The 21,508-nt window shown below is 38.2% G+C and overlaps 1 protein-coding gene across 1 annotated transcript in view; it reads left to right on the top strand.

Moving 5' to 3' along the window:
* The window catches only part of IMPG1 (interphotoreceptor matrix proteoglycan 1), a 120,400-nt gene that overhangs the window by 69,842 nt on the left and 29,050 nt on the right, over positions 1 to 21,508 (top strand). The window contains 3 exon segments of the mRNA XM_027768229.1: positions 16,519 to 16,867; positions 16,869 to 17,031; positions 19,797 to 20,016. Coding sequence (XP_027624030.1) covers positions 16,519 to 16,867; positions 16,869 to 17,031; positions 19,797 to 20,016 — 732 coding nt within the window.

Below are 21,508 nucleotides of genomic sequence, written 5' to 3'. Positions count from 1 at the left end.
ATCAAACACAATTCTTGTTTTGGGTATGTTGCAAAGCACCCTACACAAGGCACTGACACATGGAAGATGCAGACTCTGCTCTCAAGAAGCTTACATTCTTGGCAGCACTCCCAAGACAATAGAGATAGATACTCCATTTTAAGTCTGATTTAATTGTGATTTTATAACTTCCTAACTTCCCAAAAGAAAATGCATTTTCTATAAAATTGTTACTCAACTGCATTTCTTTCATTTACTGGGATAAAAACAACTCTGCATAAAAAACAAGTTTCTGAACATCCTCCGAAATACACCTTTGACTTTTAAATCAACTTTATTTCATTTAAACTCCTGAATATTTATTGCAATTAAGAAAACCCTCATTAAAGTACTCACAATGTTTTTGTGATATTCTTATGAAAACCTTTTGTGAAGTAAACAATTTGTACTAAATGTTCACATTATCTTAGAAAAAAATTATTCTTGCTTTGATCTTCAGAGTTCAGTCAAAATTATCCAAGGTCATTCTCTGAAGAGACTTTTGAAGCCAGACTGGAATCTCCAACACATGCCAGTTTGATGTCAACAAATGATCACAGTTTGCAGTTCTTCAAAATGCAAATAATTGCACTTGCCAATTTTTGCTTCCTTGTATCACATTTGATCTTGTTCCTCACCACATCCCAAAAAGAGGCAAGTCAGATTTCTCAGCCCCATTTCACAAAGGCAGATCCATCAATTCATGAGAGTTCAGTCTCCCTGTCATGCTCCCAAAGCACCCTAGGTGTGCTCTTCCACAGCACTTACAATACTGTAATTAGATAGGTAACACTTTGGGAGCAAAAGTCCCCTGAAGACAAAAGCAAAGTCCATTGTCTTCGCCATTCTAGCCTTGGCAGTGCAGTGAACTGTGTTCTCCATTCTGACCTCGTGCTTTCAACTCCTTGCCCAACTGCCTGTGACCTTTAGCAGATTACTTAACCTCTCTGTGTGCCTCATTTTCCATCTGTGAAATGTTAATAATAGTCTTATCTCAAACAGTGCTGGTGAAAATTGAATTAGTATGTACAATGCTGAGGTCCATAGTTAACCTGTACCAAGCACTCAAAAGTGAACTATTTTTACCACATGGTAAACGCCTAGCAAAGTCAACATACAATAAATATTTGTTAGATGAATGGAATGAGTGAGACCAGAAGTTGGCATAATGGCTATGTCACTGGACTCCCATATAGTTGACCGCAGTTCACATCCCGGACCCGGTTGCTTAAACTCACACCAGGTGCGTGTGCATGCGTGCCCAAGATGCCCAGAGGAGAATGGAAAGGAGGAGGTTGCAGCGTGGCCATCCCCCCCCCGGGGGGGGTGATTTCTCGCTTTCTGTCTCTCTGTCTCTCTCTGTCTGTCTTTCTTGTGAGTGCACACGCCCTATAGCAACAGCCTCCCCCCCAAAAAAAAAAGAATGAAATTAATGAAGTAAAAAAACAGAATTGTATCAAATATTCAAATACTCAGGCTCCAGTGCTTTGTTCCTCCTTTTCCTTGATCTCTTGAATATCCAGATAGTTTAATTTTAGAAAAGAGAGACCAGCCAGTTAGCTTTGTGGTTAAAGCCTCCAAATCCCACATAGTCAATAGCAGTTCAAATCCCAGCCCCAGCACCTTGAAAATCATGTTAAGCATGTGTGTGTATACCCCAAATCCCCAAAGGATGGGGAAATGAAGGAGAGAAGGGATTGTGGTGTAACCACACCCTGTCAGGAAGTGCTTTTTCCCTCTGCCTCTGGGTCTTTCTTTTTCTCTGGTTAGTGTATGCTAAACATTGATGCCACTTATTCTGTACAAAAATTATTGTTGGATTACCTGAAAATTTTCTGATTTTGCTACTCCAGTTCTCAGCTTTAGACCAAGGTTACCTGTGGTGGGGGAGAAAAAAAAAAATACAACTCTAGCAATTGACTTAAATTGTCATTGTACTCTGCCACAATAGTTGATTAGGAGGGTATTTGAAGAATGTGTGTGTGTGTGTGTGTGTGTGTGTGTGTATACACATATATAAACTTGGTAACATTAGAGCTCAGAGCAGTGTGAAAACCAAAATGTACTGAACAATTATGAAAGAATACAATTGTATTCAGACTGTTGGAATAAGGAGAATGTTCAAGGAATATCTCAGAGAAATGGTTTGGGCTTTATAGAGGCAGGTAAATAAGGGAGATGTTCACACATCTTATGGAAGTAATCAGAGAGGGAAGAGACCAAGTCTTATCTAAGTCATATGAGGAAGGGTCATTTTTTTTTCAGTGAACCCTTTCTTTCCAGATCTAAAATGGTGAAAGGATTTCAGAAAACAAAAGGGTTAGAAGAGGTCGGAGCATGGGTTCTTGACCATAGCTATTTTCTGTCAAATCTCAGGTAAATTCAACATTGTCCTCAGCAATTCTCAGTGGAGTGATACTTTCCTATAGAATGTGGCCTGCAAATTGGTAAGGGAAGGGCACTTTTTGGGTACTACAATAATGGAAGGACACCTCTAATATCTACCTATATTTACAAAGTAATTCTGTGATACACAGGACAAAACTGTACAAAAAAAGAATTCATCTAGTTCCAACAAAATTTTTATATATCTTTCCAGACATTCATGGATATGAAAATGAAAACTCGAAATATCCAAGCCTAGATTTTAACTCCTATTCAAGTAATATTTTATTAAAGGCAAACTCATGACTCTCATACAATTATAAAATGAGCATGTCCCCATGGTTATATTTAACAAACTAATTAATGAAGAAACAAGATGCTATGACCAGTTCAAAGGAGAACTAAAACACACAATCTGCAATCAGAAATGGTGAAATAAATAGACAAATAGATGAAAAACAGGTCAACATCCACAAGGAAATAATCAATTATATTCTACCTGATAAAAATCTTTTGCATATCTATGGACAAGAAAATTTGCATTTCTTTATGTATTCCACAACTAAGAAATTGCAACAACAAAAAAAGATGCAGATTTCTATAAGGAAAATGAGCTAGATAAGAAAATTTGTTTTACATTTTTCCTAATACTCCTTTTTTCTGCATAAGTATAACTTGCAAAGTGTATTTTGCAAAATTAATTAAACCTGAATTCTTTGAAAAGAAGGCCAATAATATGCAAATTAAGGAGTGATTTTTTGTTTGTTTGTTTTCTTTGAACTCTACTAAGAGTTAACCATTGCTATGGTTCAAATGCATTCACCAAAAAGGCATGTGTTGAAATTTGGTTACTACTGTGATGGTATTGATTAGATTGACTATGTTATTAAGAGGTAGAGTTTGGGGAAGGTAATTAGAATTAGATAAGGTCATTATGTGGGGCCCCATGATTGAAAACTGGTGGCTTCATAAGAAAAAGGAGAGCGACCAGGTCTGAGACCCTTGCTCTTGCCCCTCTTAGCATGTGATTCTTTGTACCATCTCAGGACTCTACCAAGGGTGCCCACCAGCAAGAATGCCCTCACCAAATGCCTTGTATCTCCAGAATCATAAGCTAAATAAACCATTATTCTTTATAAATTATTTAGTCTGTGGTATTCAGTTAGAGAAACAGAAAAAAATAGACAAAACCATGTCAGAAAACCATTTACTTTTTTTTTTAAGACAGTGGAGATCATACTGATGTTGCCAATGCAAAATCTGAATCAGTCAGTACTTACAGCTCAGGGCTCCACGGTGATATTGTCACAGGATGGCTATCCAGGTTTAGTAGTGCAGACAAAGAACTGAACAAAACACACCGATAGTGAAAGGAAAGGAAAGTTTATTAAATAAAAGTGAAAGTACACTCCTAAAAGGTAGAAATAGCCTGAGAAAGAGTGACTCAAGGGCCCTGGTGATTGCTTTCCATGGGGCTTATAATTCCTTAACCAAGGTTGTGTCAGTTGATCATTGGCTGGGTCTACTAATTGGTTTCATCCCATTGGCTATATATCAAATGTGGCTAGGCCCACTGATTCATCTCATTGGCTACTTCAAATGCGGCTGGGCCCACTGATTCATCTCATTAGCTATATCAAATGTGTCTGGGCCCACAGATTCATCTCATTAGCTATCAGCTAGTCATCCCCCACTGAAAATCTCCAACCAACCTTACCTCAAGCAGGGTGTTTTCTGCCCTGATTGGTCTCTCTGGCCATCAAGGTAGATGCTCTATCTACCTTATCCACTTCCATTTTCTAGCTTTCTTCCTGCCTCAGTACAGATATTCATATACGATAACAAGTTATCTGTCTAGTTTACGGTCCTATGATGTAATGACTTTGAAACACATATTTTATTATAAATTATTTTCCTTTTATTTCTCTTTTATGTTACAGTTGGAATAATGCATTGACTATTTTGAAAGTGTGTATTATAGGTTATATTCTTAATTAAATTCATTTCGGGCTCATAAAGAGGACATTATAAAGTGTTCATTATAAAAATGGGGTACTAGTTTGACTGGATTGGAAACCCCTGGCATAGAGATTTCCTATTAAAACCTAGAGTAGGTAAATGTAAGTGAGAGTGGTAAAACCAATCATAGAAACCATGCTCCTGAATTTATAATCTGTGACTATCGCAATGTCCTTTCTACACACTCTTCTCCTTTCCACCATAAGTACACACACACACACACACACACACACACACTTTGTTCTAAAAACTTCCCTGTAAATTGAAAGTTGACATCTAACATCCTGATGATCATAATACTGATATAACACTCATTTTAGCATATTTATATAAATTATGATGCATTCTTGTAAAATAAAAAAAAGTTTTAAAGTAACTTCTGTAAACCAAGTTTATGATATTCTGATAAAAGTCAAATTAGAGACTAGCAGACTCAAATTTTTGAAAAGCTGGGTTTTTAAGGGTTTCTCTGTGTTTGTGTGGTTATCTATTGCTGCATACAAAATGGTTCTAAAACTTAGTGGCTTAAAGCTTTATCTCTCCCAGTTTCTGTAGGTCAGAAATCTAGAAGTGACTTAGCTGGGTGGTTCTAGCTTACTGTTGGTCGCTCATGTTGTTGCAGTTAAGATTTCAAACAAGGCTACAGTCTTCTTAAGACTAGACAGGATCTTCTGGATCCATTTCCAATGCGACTGACTAACATAGCAGCCAAGTGGGTGGGAAGGAGGTCTCAATCTTTTTCATATGGGCCTCTTTACATGGCTGCTTGAATGTCCTCACAACATGGCAGTTAACTTCCACCACAATAGTTGATCCAAGAGAGCAAAGTGAAAGAAGTGAGATCTTTTATAATCCAGCCTAAGAACTATAGGTCAGCATTGCATAACATTCTGCAAGTCAGATCAATGCCAAGTGGAAGGGGGCTCTACAAGGGCGTGAACAGGAGTCAAGATTATCAGTGACCATCCCAGAGGCTTACTACCATAACGTGGAATGTTTGTATGCCTTACACGGCCCAAATTCATATGCCATTTAATCTTTACAACTTTCTCAGACATACATGAAGCTATTAGCAGAGAGAAGAATACATTGACTATTTCACTTTGCAGATCAGCACTGGAAAAGCACGCCCTTTTCAATAATATTGTAATAAATAAGTCAAAATCCATCCAAAGCTGAACTATGACCATGCTATAAAAGCTGCATCATCCCTGCATATCAAATCTATGTTACAATTGCTTCATTTCTTCCTAAATGCTTGTTTTTTTCAGAGATGACAATCAGAAATTTTATTAAGGCCACCAAAAAACCAGGGAGAAACATAGATGGGATCTTTATGTGCACATACACAATTTCCTCATGTAGGTGCTGGTTCTAAATTGAAAGAAACTAGAAAACACGCTTTACAAAATAAGAAAAGTAGGTATGACTTTGAACACTATAGTTTTTATAAGATAATATTTTAAAAATGTATAAGATTTCACAGACACAGCATTTCTGTTTAGTGAGGGAAAAGTGTAATAAACTAGACTGGAAAAAAGGTGCCTTTGATTGGTGGTTTAAGAGGAGGAATGCAGCATGTTAATAAAAAACAGACATGCAATTTTATTCTAATGATGACCATTGGACAAGGGAACACCCATCCTTGTAGGCTCAGGCTATCTCTCTTAATTACCCATTTTAATCACTTAGGAAATACATAATGAGATACTTAAAGGACTTCAATAATTCACATCAAGTAAAGGTGCAGTATATATAATCAGTCAGGAACTTACAAAATGGCTTGGGTAAATCGAAAAATTCTTAGAATGTCCTTTGTACCATGCCCAGACCATAACAGATACCACATAAATACTAGTTTCCTCTCATCTATCTTCAGTCCTGCCTCCCAAATGTCTAAGAAAGGATTGTAAGGTCACAGCTTTGTAGATATATCTAACTAAAATATTAGTAAGAGACTACAAGAAAGTCTCCCAGCATTTAGGATTTAAATGTCTTACCAGTCTCACCTTTACTCCAGTTGGAGTATTGTATTTTATTGTATTATGATTATTAGTAATAACAAAAGAGGATAGTAAACCGTTTTTCTTCTGTGATGGGTCTGCTCAAGTTCTTTCTTAATATATAGCTACATATGAAATGTCACATTAATCCCAAATAACCAAACAGCTCTTTTCAAACTGACAAATAAGCGGGTATATATTTATCATGTACAACATGCTGTTTTGAAATACTTATACTCTTGGAGGAGCCATAAACAGTCAGACCAGAGCAAAAGATATGACTTGCCATGTTTAGTTGCATTTTTAGTCATTTCTTGATATTGTTTGAAACTCTAGATTCAGATTTGTTTATTTTACTTTATCAAACTTTTTTCATCTCTCATTGCTTGAGGACTTGTTCCAATGCATTTGTTTTGTTCCTTTAAGAACAGGAATTATGTAGATATTGGCTCTCTTCTCTGTTTTCTCAAATTCATTATCTCTTCCACAATCCATTTCTTACTTTTTTTAACATATGATTTTTTACTGTAATCTTAATTTTTATTTATTTTTTATCTTACATTTAATCACATATATCTTTACAGTGTATAACATTTCTTTTTCCAGCATGATTACCATGCATATCAGTCAAGACAAAGATGTTACTATCCACATCATCAACATCAAATAGCTTTTTTCATCATTTTTTTCAGATTATTATTATTATTTATTCTCATTATTTATTTAAATATTCAATTACTATATATTATTTGACTTATAAAGAGAATTAACCCAACATGAAATACTTCTCAGACCAGTCCAGGTAAGAATACTATATATGTTATCATCAACAGATAAAAAGCCATTTCTGCATCCCACAAATGTCATGCCTCTCTATTTGTTCTCATACTATCCTTCTCTATACTCTTCCCTACTCCCTACCATTCCACACCATATTCATCATTCATAACTATTCTCACTGCTTTTATGGCCTCCAATATTTCAAGCTCTACCATAGAATGTGGATAATCAGTATATATTAAGTGGATATATACAATATCTTTCTTTCATAGCCTGACTTGCTTCAGTCAGCAATAAATCTTCCATATTCGACGACTTTCTATCAAATACCAGACTCTTGTTTTATATGGTTGAATAGTATTCCCCAGAGTATATGTGCCACACTTTTTCAATCCATTCATCTGGCTGTGAACATTTGGGTTGGTTCCATGTCTTAACGATTGTAAATAATGCTGCAATAAACATTGATGTGCAAGTGCTTTTCAAACTGAGCATTCTCTTGTCCTTTGTGAAATTTCTGGATCAAATGGCAGTTCTATTTGTAGATCTTTGAGGAACCTCCATATTATTTTCCACAGTGGCCGAACGAGTTTACATTCCCAGAAAGGGTCTAGGAGAGTTCTCCTTTCTCCACATCCCTGCCAACACTGATCACTTTTTGTATTGTTAATCTTTGCCATTCTGATGGGTTAGGTGGTATCTCATTGTGGTTTTAATCTGCATCTCCCTTATGATGAAGGATGTTGAGCATTTCCTCATATGTCTTCCTTAGAGAGATATTTGTTCATCTCATTTTCCTAGCTTTTAATTGGGTTAATCTTGGGGTTTTGTTTGTTTTTTGGTTTTTTTGTTTTTTGATTTTCGGGTAAATCACTTGAGTTCCCTGAATATTCTGGTTATCAGTCCTTTATGTGAGGCATATTTTTAAAAAATGTCTCCCATTCTGAGGATTGTTGATTCACACTAATTACTGTGTCCTTGGCTGTGCAGAAATTTATTAATAAACTTCTTAATCTGATATAGTCCCACTTGTCTATTTTAGGGATTATTGTCTGTGCTTTGGGAGTCTTACCCAATGTCTCCCAGAGTTTCCCCAGTGTTTTCCACCAGTAGTTTTATAGTTTGATGTCTTAGGTTCAGGTCTTTGATTCATTTTTAGTTGATTTTTGTTAATAGTGAAAGGTAGAATTCAGCTTCATCTTTCTGCAGGTGGATACCCAGTTTTTCCAGAACCATTTGCTAAGGAAGTTTTCCTTTTTCCAATGGACTGTTGGTATCCTTGTAAAAAATCAGTTAACATACCATTTTTTAACCCTTTCAGTATTAACCTGACTCTTCCATTATATTTATTCCATTATATTTATTCTATATTCCATATTTTTGTTAATTTCTTTAAAATAATATTTTAAATAATATTTTAACAGACAAATTTTCACCTCTAAAAAGAGAGAATAAATATACTTTTTTCCTACTCCGCCTGCTAAGTAAAACTAAAATCCCAGACATAATATACAAAACAAACATGAAATGAACGTGGAAAGTAGAGAGAAGGCAGACTACCTAAAGTCCTTAGGACTGAAGGAATGAGATAATAATAAGTTTCCTGAGAGTTGTTTTGTTTTGTTTTGTGTTTTGTTTTGTTTTGTTGCCTCACATATCCTAGACTAGAAAAGTACTTAAAGAAATAGTGGTCTGCAAAGGACACTGTTAAGGGAGGACCCTGTTAAGAAAGAGAGAAGAAATAATACAGACTGAGAGAAAAGTTTGCAAGCCACTTATTTGACACACACAACTATCTAGAATACATAAATAACTCTCAGAAACAGGAGCTATATAATGGCAGAGCAGGAAAACACAATGCTCTGTGGACTGACCCACATAGGAGCACTCTAGTTCTTATCCTAAGACTTCTCTGAGTACTCTGGGCATGTGTGAGTCCACAATCCAGGCTGACTGAAGCTGAGGGAATCACAGCATAAGGATCCTGCTGAGGTTACTATTCCTCTTTTTCTTTCCCTCCTCTCTCTCCCTCCTCTCTCTTCCTCCTCTCTCCCTCTCTCTCTCTCTCCCTTCTCTCTCTCTCTCTCTCTCTCTCCACTTTCTTTTCTTTTTTCTTTTTTTTATGGGGGGGGAGGTTTTTGTTGTAGGGCACGTGCACTCACCAGAGAGACAGAGAGAGAGAGGGAGACAGAAAGTGTGAAATCACCCCTCCAGGGGGGATGGCCACGCCGCAATCCCTTCTCCTCCATTCTCCTCTTGGGATCTTGGATATGCACGAGCGGGTCTGGGACTCGAATCATGGTTGACCACATGGGAGTCCAGCAACATAGCCATTATGCTAACTGCTGGTCCTGTGTCTCTCTTTCCACTTTCTCTCCCTCTTCTCTCTCCCTTTTCCCTCTTTCTCTCTCTCTCCATCTCTCTACCTGATTTTGTTGCTCATGGAAAAAAATAAATACACAAAATTTTGAAGCATAAACTAATTTTTTTTTTGAGAGATTTTCACTGTAGGGCGCGTGCGCTCGCCAGACAGACAGAGAGAGACATAGAGACAGAAAGCAAGAAATCACCCCCCAGGGGGGATGGTCACGCCACAATCCCTTCTCCTCCATTCTCCTCTCGGGATCTTGGGCACGCACGCACACGCGCCCGGCGTGAGTTTTAAGCCACCGGGTCCAGGACATGAACCGCGGTCGACTACGTGGGAGTCCAGCAACATAGCCATTACGCTAACTGCTGGTTCCCAAGCATAAACTAATTTTTTTTTAAATTAAGAAAATGAGCCAAAAACAAAAAGAGGCATTTTGCTAAATATGATATATAAGTGACATAGAAGGAGTGAGATAGTACTACATGCTATCAGAATGGCTAAAATAAAAAATAGTGACAATACCAAATGCTGGAGAATACAAACGGGATCACTTATACTAGCTGATAGAAATCACCCTTCTGTGAAAGTTGCATGTGCAAGTATCATGCAGACTATTGCACTCCTGGACATTTATTGTAGAAGAAAAGACTTAGATTCACATAAAAACCTGTAATCAATGTTCTAGCAGTTTTATTTATAATAGCCAAAAACTAGAAATAGCCTAGATACCCTTCAATTGGGTAAACGGTACATCCATATCATGTAATCTTACTCAGCAATAAAAAAAGAGCAAATTATTGATACACACAAAAATTTATATGAATCTCAAAAGGTGACATATTGTATTATTCCATTTATATATCATTTCTCAAATGACAAAATTACATGGATAGAAACCAGATTAATGTTTATCAAACGTTACGAAGGAGCGTGGGAATGGGAGAGAAGTAGGGATGACCGTTAGAGGGCAACATTATGGGATCTTTGTAATGATGGCAATGTTCCATATCTAGCCCACCAAAGTCAACTTCCTGTTTGATATTATAGTAGTTTTGCAAAGCATCGTTATTAGGAGAAATTGGATAAAGGAGACACAGGGTTTCTCTATATTGTTTTTTTCTATTGAGATAAAGCTCATGTAACATAAATGATCATTCTGACCAATTTTTAGTAGATAATTCAGTGATTTTTAGTATATTTACAATGTTGCGCAACTCTCAACACTAATTCAGGGGTCTTTCATCATTCTAAAAAGTAACCCCATAACCATAAAGCAGCCACTCCTTATTCAGCTTCTTTTTTGCTTTACAGATCCTTACTGAGCATCGATTCAACCCTAGTCAATGTGGGTGGCCTTCTAGATTCCAGGAATATGTCGGTTTTTCAAAGTGCTTATTTCCCCAAAACAGCTCATTTCCCAGCCTTTCCAACCAAGCTTTTTGGTTAGGCTATTGTTTGTCCCAGCTATTCATTGCTTCACTCAATAGCAATTAGAACACTTACTGTATTTCAGACAGACTTGGCCACATAGCCACTTTAACATCAGGAGAGTTTCTAGTTGGGAAAGATAAAGCTAAGTTTTTGAGTTGAACTTCCAGGGAGTCCTAAGTCAGATCAAAATTAATCCTCAAGATTCGTTGTGCATGAGGTCTTTCCAGTTCCCTCCGATCCTCTACTGGGAATGAGGACAGTTATTTTCAAAGCTGCCACCAAACTGGGTGGGGAAGGGGGTGGGAGAGAATAACAACAGGATAAAGTAAAAATTCCACAAAAGTTCACTGTTCTTACAAAGATTCAGCCAGTTGCTCTTTATTAGGAAGTGAACTTTCTGTTCACCTGTCTGTCCAAAGAAATACAATCTTAACTGGTTACCTTTTCTACCTGGAGTACTTATGTCCCTGAGAGACCCATGGCCATTTTCCTAATTGTTTCAACACCACATTTATTCTTCGGTCCTGGTTTACTCTGAATATCAGTTAAACACACCCTGGGAAAGAATACCTGGGAAAGATTTTTGAAACATGCATGTTTTAAAATGTCTTTAGCCATTCTAGCACATCATTTGTAGCATAGAATTTCCTTCCAGTCTTGCTATCCTTTTCGCTAGTTGTTTGTTGAAGAGAACAGACACGTTTCTTCCTTTTGCCTTCTCGTTCATACCTACTGCACAGCGAACTTTCTCACTTCCTCAGGTCCTTGCTCAAAGATTATATTCCCAGTGAGCACCAGATGTAAACTTGCAAATCCTGTGCTCCTATCTCCTTCACTGCTTCATTTTAGCTCTACAGCTGTTATCCTCTGGCATACTGTGTATTTTCCTTTGTTTTTTTCTGGGTTTGTTTTGTTTGATTTGGTTTGGTTTGGTTTGGTTTGGGGGGTGGTTGTTGTTTCTATCTTCTTTCACCAGTTGATAACTCCTTGGGGCCAAAATCTTTATCTGTTTTTTTCACTGATGTATCCTAGGACCTGGAACAATAGTAGGCTGGAAAAATAACCTGGCACATAGTAGGCTAACAATATCTATTTCTCAAAAGAGTGAATAATAAACATTTTATATCCCTATAATATATCCAAAAGGAAGACAGTAATTTTGTAATGATAAATAAGACGGGACTTCTTTAACATAAAATGAAGAATTTGCTGGTCATGCCACTTAAAAATCAGAAGAAAATTGTGGAATAGATATTCTTTAGATTTTTAAAACATGAAATGGGCAACCATTTCATGCTTATGGTTTAGTATAGATATGTGATCTTTCTAGCAATATTAAAGGAGCTTTTCAGGAGCCCAAGGGCAGTGCAGCAGTAAAAGGTAATGCTCTGTAAGGCAATTCTGCATGGGAAAGTTCCTGGTTCAAGTCCAGAAATCTCCCCAAGTACACGGATACACATGTGTCAATGACATAAGACTACCTGAAGGCTAGGGGTAGATTGTGTCATGGAGATAGTGTTGGGGGTGCTGTCTTTCTTTCTCTCTCTCAGAAGAAATGAATAAACAAAAATAAAAAAAAATTTTGGAGAGGTTTTTGCCAGTGGGCACATGATCTTGCCAGAAAGACAGAGAGAGACAGAGAGACAGAAAGCGAGAAATCACCTTCCAGGGGGATGGCCACACTGCAATCCCTTCTCCTCCATTTTCTTCTCAGGATCTTGGGTATGCATGTGCACGCACTTGGCGTGAGTTCAAGCCACTGGGTCGGGGACTCAGACCACAGTCGACTACATAGGAGTCAAGCGACATAGCTGTTATGCTAACTGCTGTTCCCTACCCAAAATTTTAAATAATAATAAAACGGCCTTTCATCTTCACTTACCTCTCATACCATGCTCCTTTTCTGCTTTGTCTTATTCTAGCTACTCATAGGACTTCTGACTCCCTCAACCCTCAACACTGTGCCTATCTTTTTTTTTTCTTTTCCATAGGATGTGTGTACTCACCAAAAAGAGACAGAGACACAGAGAAAGGGGAAAGTGAGAAATCGCTTCTGGGGGGGGGGGGCGGGGGGGGGCACAACCCACAACACAATCCCTTCTCCTCCATTCTCCTCTTGGGATTTTGGGCACACACACACACACACACACACACACACACACACACTGGTGTTTTTCAGGCGATTGGACCCAAGATTCATACAGCGAAGTTCACCATGTGGGATCCAGTACCTTAACCACCGTGCCACTGCTAGGCCCTTGTGCCCATCTTTATCTATTGCTGGTTTATCTCCCTTTGGGCTTTGGCTGAACTGGGATCCATTTTGGACCAGTTCATCTGTGGCCTTGTCTTGGACAGACTTCCTGCTTAGAAAGTGGTCGAAATAGCCATTTATTTTATACCCAGCACTGGGCTTATAACTAGCACCCCTGCTATATATATATATATATATATATATATATATAACACACACACATTCTACACATTCGACATAAAAGTCATTTTGAGTCTTCTTATTTTGCATACTTCATGATAAAATATTATAAACCACCTTGGAGCTGTGTGCTTCAGTCCTCTCTTGTAGTGTGAAAAGCTATGTTGGAGTGACTGTGTCACTGCCATGTCTAATTCTAATTTTAATACAAGAATCAGCTAAAAACATAATCATTTAAAACATACTTATAAGTAGTAATAAGGTTTGGATATTTGTTTTTTCTACAGAAATTCACTGTTGCCTTAGTAGCTTCAATCTCAAGTCAAAAGAGAGAAGTTTTTCAAATCACATTTAAATTGGACTGCTAGATTTAGCAAAGAAAAATACAAGATATTCACTTAAGTTTGAATTTCAGATCAATAAAAAATAACTTGTAGCATGTGTATATTCCAGAGGGCATCCTGTATTTTATCAAGCAACCCTACATTTAAGGCTAACTGTCCCATCAATGTAATAACTTGGTTAAGTTTATTGTGAATGTGAAAGATTAATATTAAGATGCCTCAAAAAAAAGAGGTTAGAAATTTTTATTGATTGATGACATGATGCAGTAGCCTATTTTAAGCTGGTTAAATCTATATAGTAAGAAAGGTGTGAGTAATGAGATGCTAGCCTAGGAGCAGAATGAAAACATCCATCATTGTGCTTCTTGCCCCTGATTTCCCTAGTCTTTAGCATCTGTAGAATCACAGAGATCACGTCATGGGAACACAGAGTCAAATGCATTTCCCATGGCACAAAACAGTCAAATCAAATCAGAGATAGTGCTTACAGCCTTTTCATTTACTCATCCTGGATCTTTCAAAGGAACATCTTAGTCATCTCAGGCTGCCATGATGAAATACCATGGACTGCATGGCTTAAACAATATATTTATTTCTTACAGTTCTGATGGTCAGGAAATCGAAAACTAAGATGCTGGCAGATTCAGTTCCTAATGAGGGCTTCCTCCTGGTTTGCAATTAGATGCTTTCTTGCTATATCCTCACATGGCAAAGAAAGAAATCATCTCTTTCATGTCTCTTCTAAAAGCTCTAATCCCATTCATGAGGACTTCACCCTCCCAAAGGCCCCAACTTTAAATACCACCAAATTGGGGTTTAGGGGTTTAGCCATATGAATTTGGGGAGAACATAAAAATTCAGTCCATAGCAGTAAAGATTTCAATACCACTGGAAGTATATATCCAGAGAGACCTTTAGTGTTAGTAAATATCATTTCTGACAGTTGTGTGAATCATGAGTAAACATATCTAGGCACCATTCCCAGGTGACAGAGAAGAGAGCGCCTCTCTAAAATCTAGGCATAACTCAACAACAGACAGGTTTTATTTTTAAAAAGTAATAAAACTAATATGATTCCACCTTTCAAGCTGTTTATCACTTAGAGTTTCAGTTCTGGTGATTGCACTGTAGTAAATTAGCTGACTGAGAGTCCAAAGATTATATCTGAATCCAGACAGTCCATTCATCACGCTTAGCATTTGGATTTCAACAGAGCGCTCCTGCATATTTGCCAAAATGCCACTGAAGCTATCACAGAAAGCTCCCTGTTTTGTTCATTTAATGCCTTAAATATTGTCAGTGACTCTGGATTTAGCTTTATTGGAATATTTTAATAATCCATCAATCTCTTTATCTGAACGTTTCATATAACCACTTTCTCAGTTCATAAATACCTATGTATTTTAATTTTGTATCAAAAGGACATGGACTTCAGTAGTTCAATGTATACTCACCCAAAAAAGCAATGAAAAGTGGTAGTAAAAATGATCAGGATGTAATAATATAACAGTGGCAAAGGTTTTAATATAATAAAATAATTCAGCAAGTTGTATGGTTAATATAAAGTTCAAGTTATATATGTCACCTACACTTTCACACTCTCAATACCATTTTTCAAATTGATAAGTTATTTGATCAGATTATTCTATTTTAAAAAAGCATAATTTAAATTTTAAGTGGTAAAATTACCAAAATGTGACCCAGCTGCAGAAGCACATGTTGAACGCCACTGCTTAGTAGACCGAAGCCACATGGGAAGACCAGATTTGATTTCCTGCACACCTTAAAAAGCTGGGTGCAGAGTGGCATGCACTCACAGTCCTGGCATATCAGGAGGCTGAGGAAAGAGGATCATGAGCTCAGCCAGTGTGCAGTGTCCCTGTCTACAGGAGCTGGACATGGTGACAGCTGTGGTCCCAACTACTTGGGAGGCTAAAGCAGGAAGACTTCAACACAGTGAGATCCTATATAAAAGAAAACAATGCGTACACACACACACGAGAGAGAGAGAGAGAGAGATACAATAACAAAATGTGATAATTGGGAACCCAAAAAATTTCAACTGCATAAAATGCTAGCTTACATAATTGGAAGGTAAGTAAAGTTTCTGCGCCAAAACTGTGCAGCTAGTTTTCTGGAAGTTTCAAGTGGGAATCTGGGATCTAAATCCATTCCAAAACTAGTGTGTGTTGGCACCGCTTGATGACTTAGTTTGTAGTACCTGGTCCACAGATGTGCTGTGTCTGGCTGGGCAGTGACTGCAGAAATTGAAGGCAACTGGTACTTTTTTAAACTTGTATATTCCGAAGTATTGGACCTGAGGAAAACAAGTACAGAGATCTGCCTTTTTATCTCCCTAGGTTTGGACACAGGACCATTTTCCCTTTCTTTCTTTTTTTTCCCCCCCATGGAAAATGTTGAGTTTATTTTTAATGTATATTCAATCTCTGTATATCATTACAGCATGCAAAATGAATTTTCCCAGCATGAATATACTATATATTAGTCCAGTTAAAGATATTATCATACACATTATCAACAAATTATTTTCCATTTTTTGGCCCTTAAATGTTCTTTCTTTTTTAACCAATGTCTCTTTTTTAAAAAATATAGCCAATAAAATGACCAATGTATTTTGTATTTTGTTTTTAAGTTAAACCTAACTTTGGATTTTCTTTTTCATTTTCTATTCTTTGGACATATTGAAACTGGTCTCAGGAGCCTTTTCTGCAGACAGTTTTTGGTCTCCACCTTCTATGGCCTCCACCACTCTACCGGAATCTCTACCAATCTTCACTGCTTCGAGCATCCTCTCTCTGACTGACCAGAGCACCACAGATATAATGTCCATTGATGGGACAGTTCCAGGGATCACTGTCCCCACCACTATCAGCCAATTGGCTCTGGAAATTTCTCACTCACCTGCATTTTCAGGTGACAGCAAGTTGAGTACTGGCCGCCAAGATACGATCAGAGACCTAGATGAAGTGGATCTGTTCAGCTCTCCCGTCTCGTCTGATATACCAGAATTCAGTGGCTATCTTTCTACCCCGGATCATTTCCTGGAGAACACTACTCCCATTCCTTTTGCAGTATATCACCACTAGCTCCATGACCATTGCTACCAAGGGCCGAGAGCTAGTAGTGTTCTTCAGTCTGCGTGTGGCCAACATGCCCTTCTCTGACGACCTATTCAATAAGAGCTCTCTGGAGTACCAAGCTTTGGAACAAAGATTCATAGAGCTGGTGAGTGGGTACTAAAATACTTATGATGCCCAATTTTCTATATGACACTTTCTTCCTTTTTGTTGTTGTTATTTTCTAATATAATTGTTGACTGTCTTGAATAATACAGGCTTGAAGAGACAAGCCTCTGAGACAGCTCTTGTTAAAGTAGTTCAGTTAGAGTTTTCAGATCCAATCAAGAAATTGAGTTTGTGGTGTATACATGGGGAAGGCACTGCTACCTAGCCTCATGGGAACCAATTTATCCTTAAAATATTCTCACAGTTCTTCCCAGCTTAGTTTATCCAGGAATAACATATAGCCACTCAGCACTAAATTTGGAATTTTAAAAGCAATATGAGCAAATGTTACTAAATCGCAGCCATTTGACAAAAGGTTAAAAAGCTAGAGTGGCCAGCACAGATAAGGCTGAGAGTTCAGGTGGAAGGGTTCTTCTTTAGTTCCCTTTAAGTTCTTGTAAATCTAAGCAATGATTAAATGACTTATTATTCCTGACCCCTAACAGAGAAGATGAAAGGATGATCATGATGATATATATATTTGATAATAAAACACCCTGAAACTCACACATGTGTAATTTTGTTTTCACATGTGTAATAAGAAATGCATATACAATAAAAGATACTGAACTATATGCTTCCTCTCTATAGTCATGGCCAATTAAAGTAAGTGAGACAGTACCTAGTATGCCCATTGTAGATTTTCTGACAATAACAGGAAAACATGTTGTGTTTCATATAAGATATTAACCAAATTTAAAGCCGCATAAACCCCAATTTCCCAAGTGAATGCTTGCTTTAAATCAAGACTTTATATGGGCTAGCAGATGACCTAGCAGTTACATCACTAGACTCCCACATGGCCAACCACGGTTCAATGTCCCAGACCCAGTGGCTCAAAAATCACACCTGGCACATGTGCATGCATGCCCAAGATCCCAAGAGGAGAATGGAGGAGAAGGGACTGTGACATGGTCATAGCCCCAGGGGATGATTTCTCATTTTCCCTCTGTGTGTGTGTGTGTGTGTGTGTGTGTGTGTGTGTGTGAAACACATGCACCCTAAGGCAAAAACTCAAAAAAAAAAAAAAAAAAAAAAGGCAACACTTCATCTGTGCCATCTGCCTGGCCACCCCTCACCACATACACACAAGGAGGTGAGTAGATATTGGCACAGTCTCGGAAAACATAGTCCCAGTGAACCCAACCCAGGGGTACTAACCAGGGTTCATGCTAAGCTACTATAATAAAGACACCATGGATGTGGTGACTTAGATATTTATTTCTTGACTGGTGGAACAGCTCTGGTCAACAGTATCATACAGGGTCCCACATTTCTTGCATCCTACGGCTACCAGTCCAAAAATGTTCCCCATTCACATAGTCAAAGCTGGGTCATTGGTATATCCCGGTTTCCATTTATGACGAGAAAAGGAAGGAAAGCAATTTACTTGTAAGCAAGTGATATTAAAGTGGCCCATATCACTTGCATGCATACTCTATTGCTGGGAACTTGTCACAAGGCCACACCCTGCTCCAAGTAGACTGGGAACAAGATCTCTCACTAGGTGGCCTCTTTCCCACAAAAAAGAGAATAGATTTGAAAGAATGGGCAGCTGGCCTTCTGCACACTGGATGAAGATAGGAAATCCCTGCAGAATATTAAAGTGATGCTAACACCTGAAGAATGAAGGCAAAGTAAGTAGGAGAAACCAGGAGAGAGTACATTGAAAAAGAAAGTTCCATACCTTGTATAAAATCTCATTTGATTTTTACAATAACCTTGTGGAAGAGAGCCAGCAGAATGTGGGTGAAAATTCTGATAGGATGGAGTCAGGAGCAGAGAAAAAACAAGTCTGAGACATCCTGGGAGATTGCTGCTTGCATTTTTGTGCTCTCTAGGTTCATAGGTGTGCAGTTCATGAATGAGGGGGCTCACTTTTAGGGCCAGGGGCAAGGCAGATATCGCTGCTATCAAATATTTCTGAAAAGTGATCTCAAGGATAGCTATAGCTCACAAGAGTAAGGTGTGGGAACTAAAACTCAATGCCAGGGCATTCTTTTGAGATTATTAAATTAGTCTGGAACGGGATCCCTAGGAACACTTTTAGCACTCCCTCGTAATTCAGACAAGAGCACTAAGGCCAAACGCAGAGGTTACATGGCTTAAGGAAGATCGCAGCTTGTCAAGGACAGTTCCAGAACTAGAACCTGAGCCCCTAGATAGCCAGTTTCCCCTTATTTCCACTGCACTGCATTTGTTTTGGCCATGAAACATTTGCTGTAGGGACAGACACGCTGACCTTTAAGGTGCTGCTTATTTCAATAGGTCATTTCAAATTGATCACTCTCAAATAGATGTCCCTTTTCACAAGCATGGGTTAGTCTGCTCTTGCACTCTGTCTGGAACATGTTTTCGTTTACTTTTTTTTTTTTTTTTTAATAACTGAACCTGGCATTCTAGCTTTGCTGGTAGCACTGGCCTGGATTTCCAAATCCATTCTCACAATTTATCACAGAGAAAAATCACTGCCCATCCATCTCTGTACTCAGAAAGGAGAAAATCTGGGACATAATCACTACAAATCAATCATTAAGTAATTGTGTTCTGGTCTCATAATAAATCAAAAAATAAAAATAAAAACAACAAGAAGGAATTGAAATAAATATATACCTCTGATAATAAAAGGTGAGTATAAATAGAATTAGCAGCAGCTGAGCACTTAGAACACAGCTAAGAGTAAATCTTACTCTTTTATTTCTGCAGTTGGTTCCGTATCTACAATCCAATCTTACAGGATTTAAGCAACTCGAAATACTTAACTTCCGAAATGGGAGTGTGATTGTGAATAGCAAAATAAAGTTTGCTAAGGCGGTGCCGTATAACCTCACCAAGGCTGTGCATGGGGTCCTGGAGGATTTTCGTTCAGCTGCGGCCCAACAACTTGATCTGGAAATAGACAGCTACTCTCTCAACATTGAACCAGGTAAAAGAATCCAACTCAGAAAATTGGGAGAATTTTTTGTTTATTTTGTTTCATTTTTAAGCACACTATTTGATCTTTAAGCCACTAAAATCACACTTGATAGAAATAACTTTTCAGAAACTATGGGTCACATTTTTAGAAAAGTAGAGTCCTGAGAAATGCAGGTTCAAGTTTTCTTCCGTCAAAAAGCAAAGAATAATTACACACCTTGCTTTCCAATCTGAGAGTTGTAATTTCTCCTCAAAGCAAAACTTTTAGGGACCAGCAGTTAGCATAATGGCTATGTCGCTGGACTCCCACGTAGTCGACCCCGGTTCGCGTCCTGGACCCAGTGGCTTAAACTCACTCCAGGCGCGTGTGCGTGCGTGCCCAAGATCCTGAGAGGAGATTGGAGGAGAAGGGATTGGGATGTAGCCATCCTCCCTGGGGGGTGATTTCTCGCTTTCTATCTCTCTGTCTCTCTCTGCCTTTCTGGTGAACGCATGCGCCCTATAGCAAAAATCTCTCAAAAAAAAGCAAAACTTTTGCAGTGCTTAGAAGGATTTTTTTAGAGATATTTTTGCTGTAGGGCATTTGTGCTTGCAAGAAAGACAGAGAGAGACAGAAAGCAAGAAATCATCCTCCATGGGGTATAGCCACACTGCAATCCCTTCTCCTCCATTCTCCTCTTAGAATATTGGGAACGTGCGCACGCGCACACGTGTGCACACACACACACACACACACACACACACACACTCGCCCAGCATGAGTTTTAAGCCACTGGGCCTGGGACTCAAACCACAGTTGACTATGTGGGAGTCCAGCGATGTAACCATGATGGCACCACTGATCCCAGGTTGTTCTTTTTGTTTTGTTTTGTTTGTTAATGTAGCCCGCAGCCAAGTTTATTCAAATCCTGACAGAAGTCAAAAGCATTTTTTCAGTGGATTGCAACAACCTGGGGGTTCCTACCTAAGAAATCTCCCAATCACAGTTAACTACCAGAACAGATTTTTCATAACTTAATTCAGGATGAAACTGAGCATCCTGAGGAAAGAAAAAGAATCATTAGCTCAAAATTAAAACTTAGAGAAAGTCATTTCACCACCACCAAAGAAAGAAGAAAATAACTTCCTTTTCCAGTTGTATGCCCTAGATCAGCTTCCATATGCAGATTAAAGCAGAGAAGAGTGAGACATGTAGAAAACTCTTAAGGATATGGGGGGCTTAGCCCAGAGCTACATAATAGAAAGCAAAGAGTTGCTTTGATAATAAAGCAGAGCATGTGTGCCATTGTAACCAGTTAGGCCCAAACTGGGAACTGTTTTCAGCATTACTTTTGAAATTCTGTTTTCTACCCAATTGCAGGGAGATATTTTATTTTTTTTAATTCCCTGGAGTGCAAGGGAGGGAGGCTTCAGCATTACTGCCACAGACACTGCCAATCAGGTTCAAAGCAAAGCTTCCTAATTGGCTATGAATTAGTCAAGTGAATCTTTAACACCCTCTC

The sequence above is a fragment of the Tupaia chinensis genome, unplaced genomic scaffold, assembly GCF_000334495.1.
Source record: "Tupaia chinensis unplaced genomic scaffold, TupChi_1.0 Scaffold145685_1, whole genome shotgun sequence".
Taxonomy (NCBI): Eukaryota; Metazoa; Chordata; class Mammalia; order Scandentia; family Tupaiidae; genus Tupaia; species Tupaia belangeri.
Note: the sequence above shows the minus strand (reverse complement) of the source record. Positions and strands in the feature narration are given on the sequence as shown.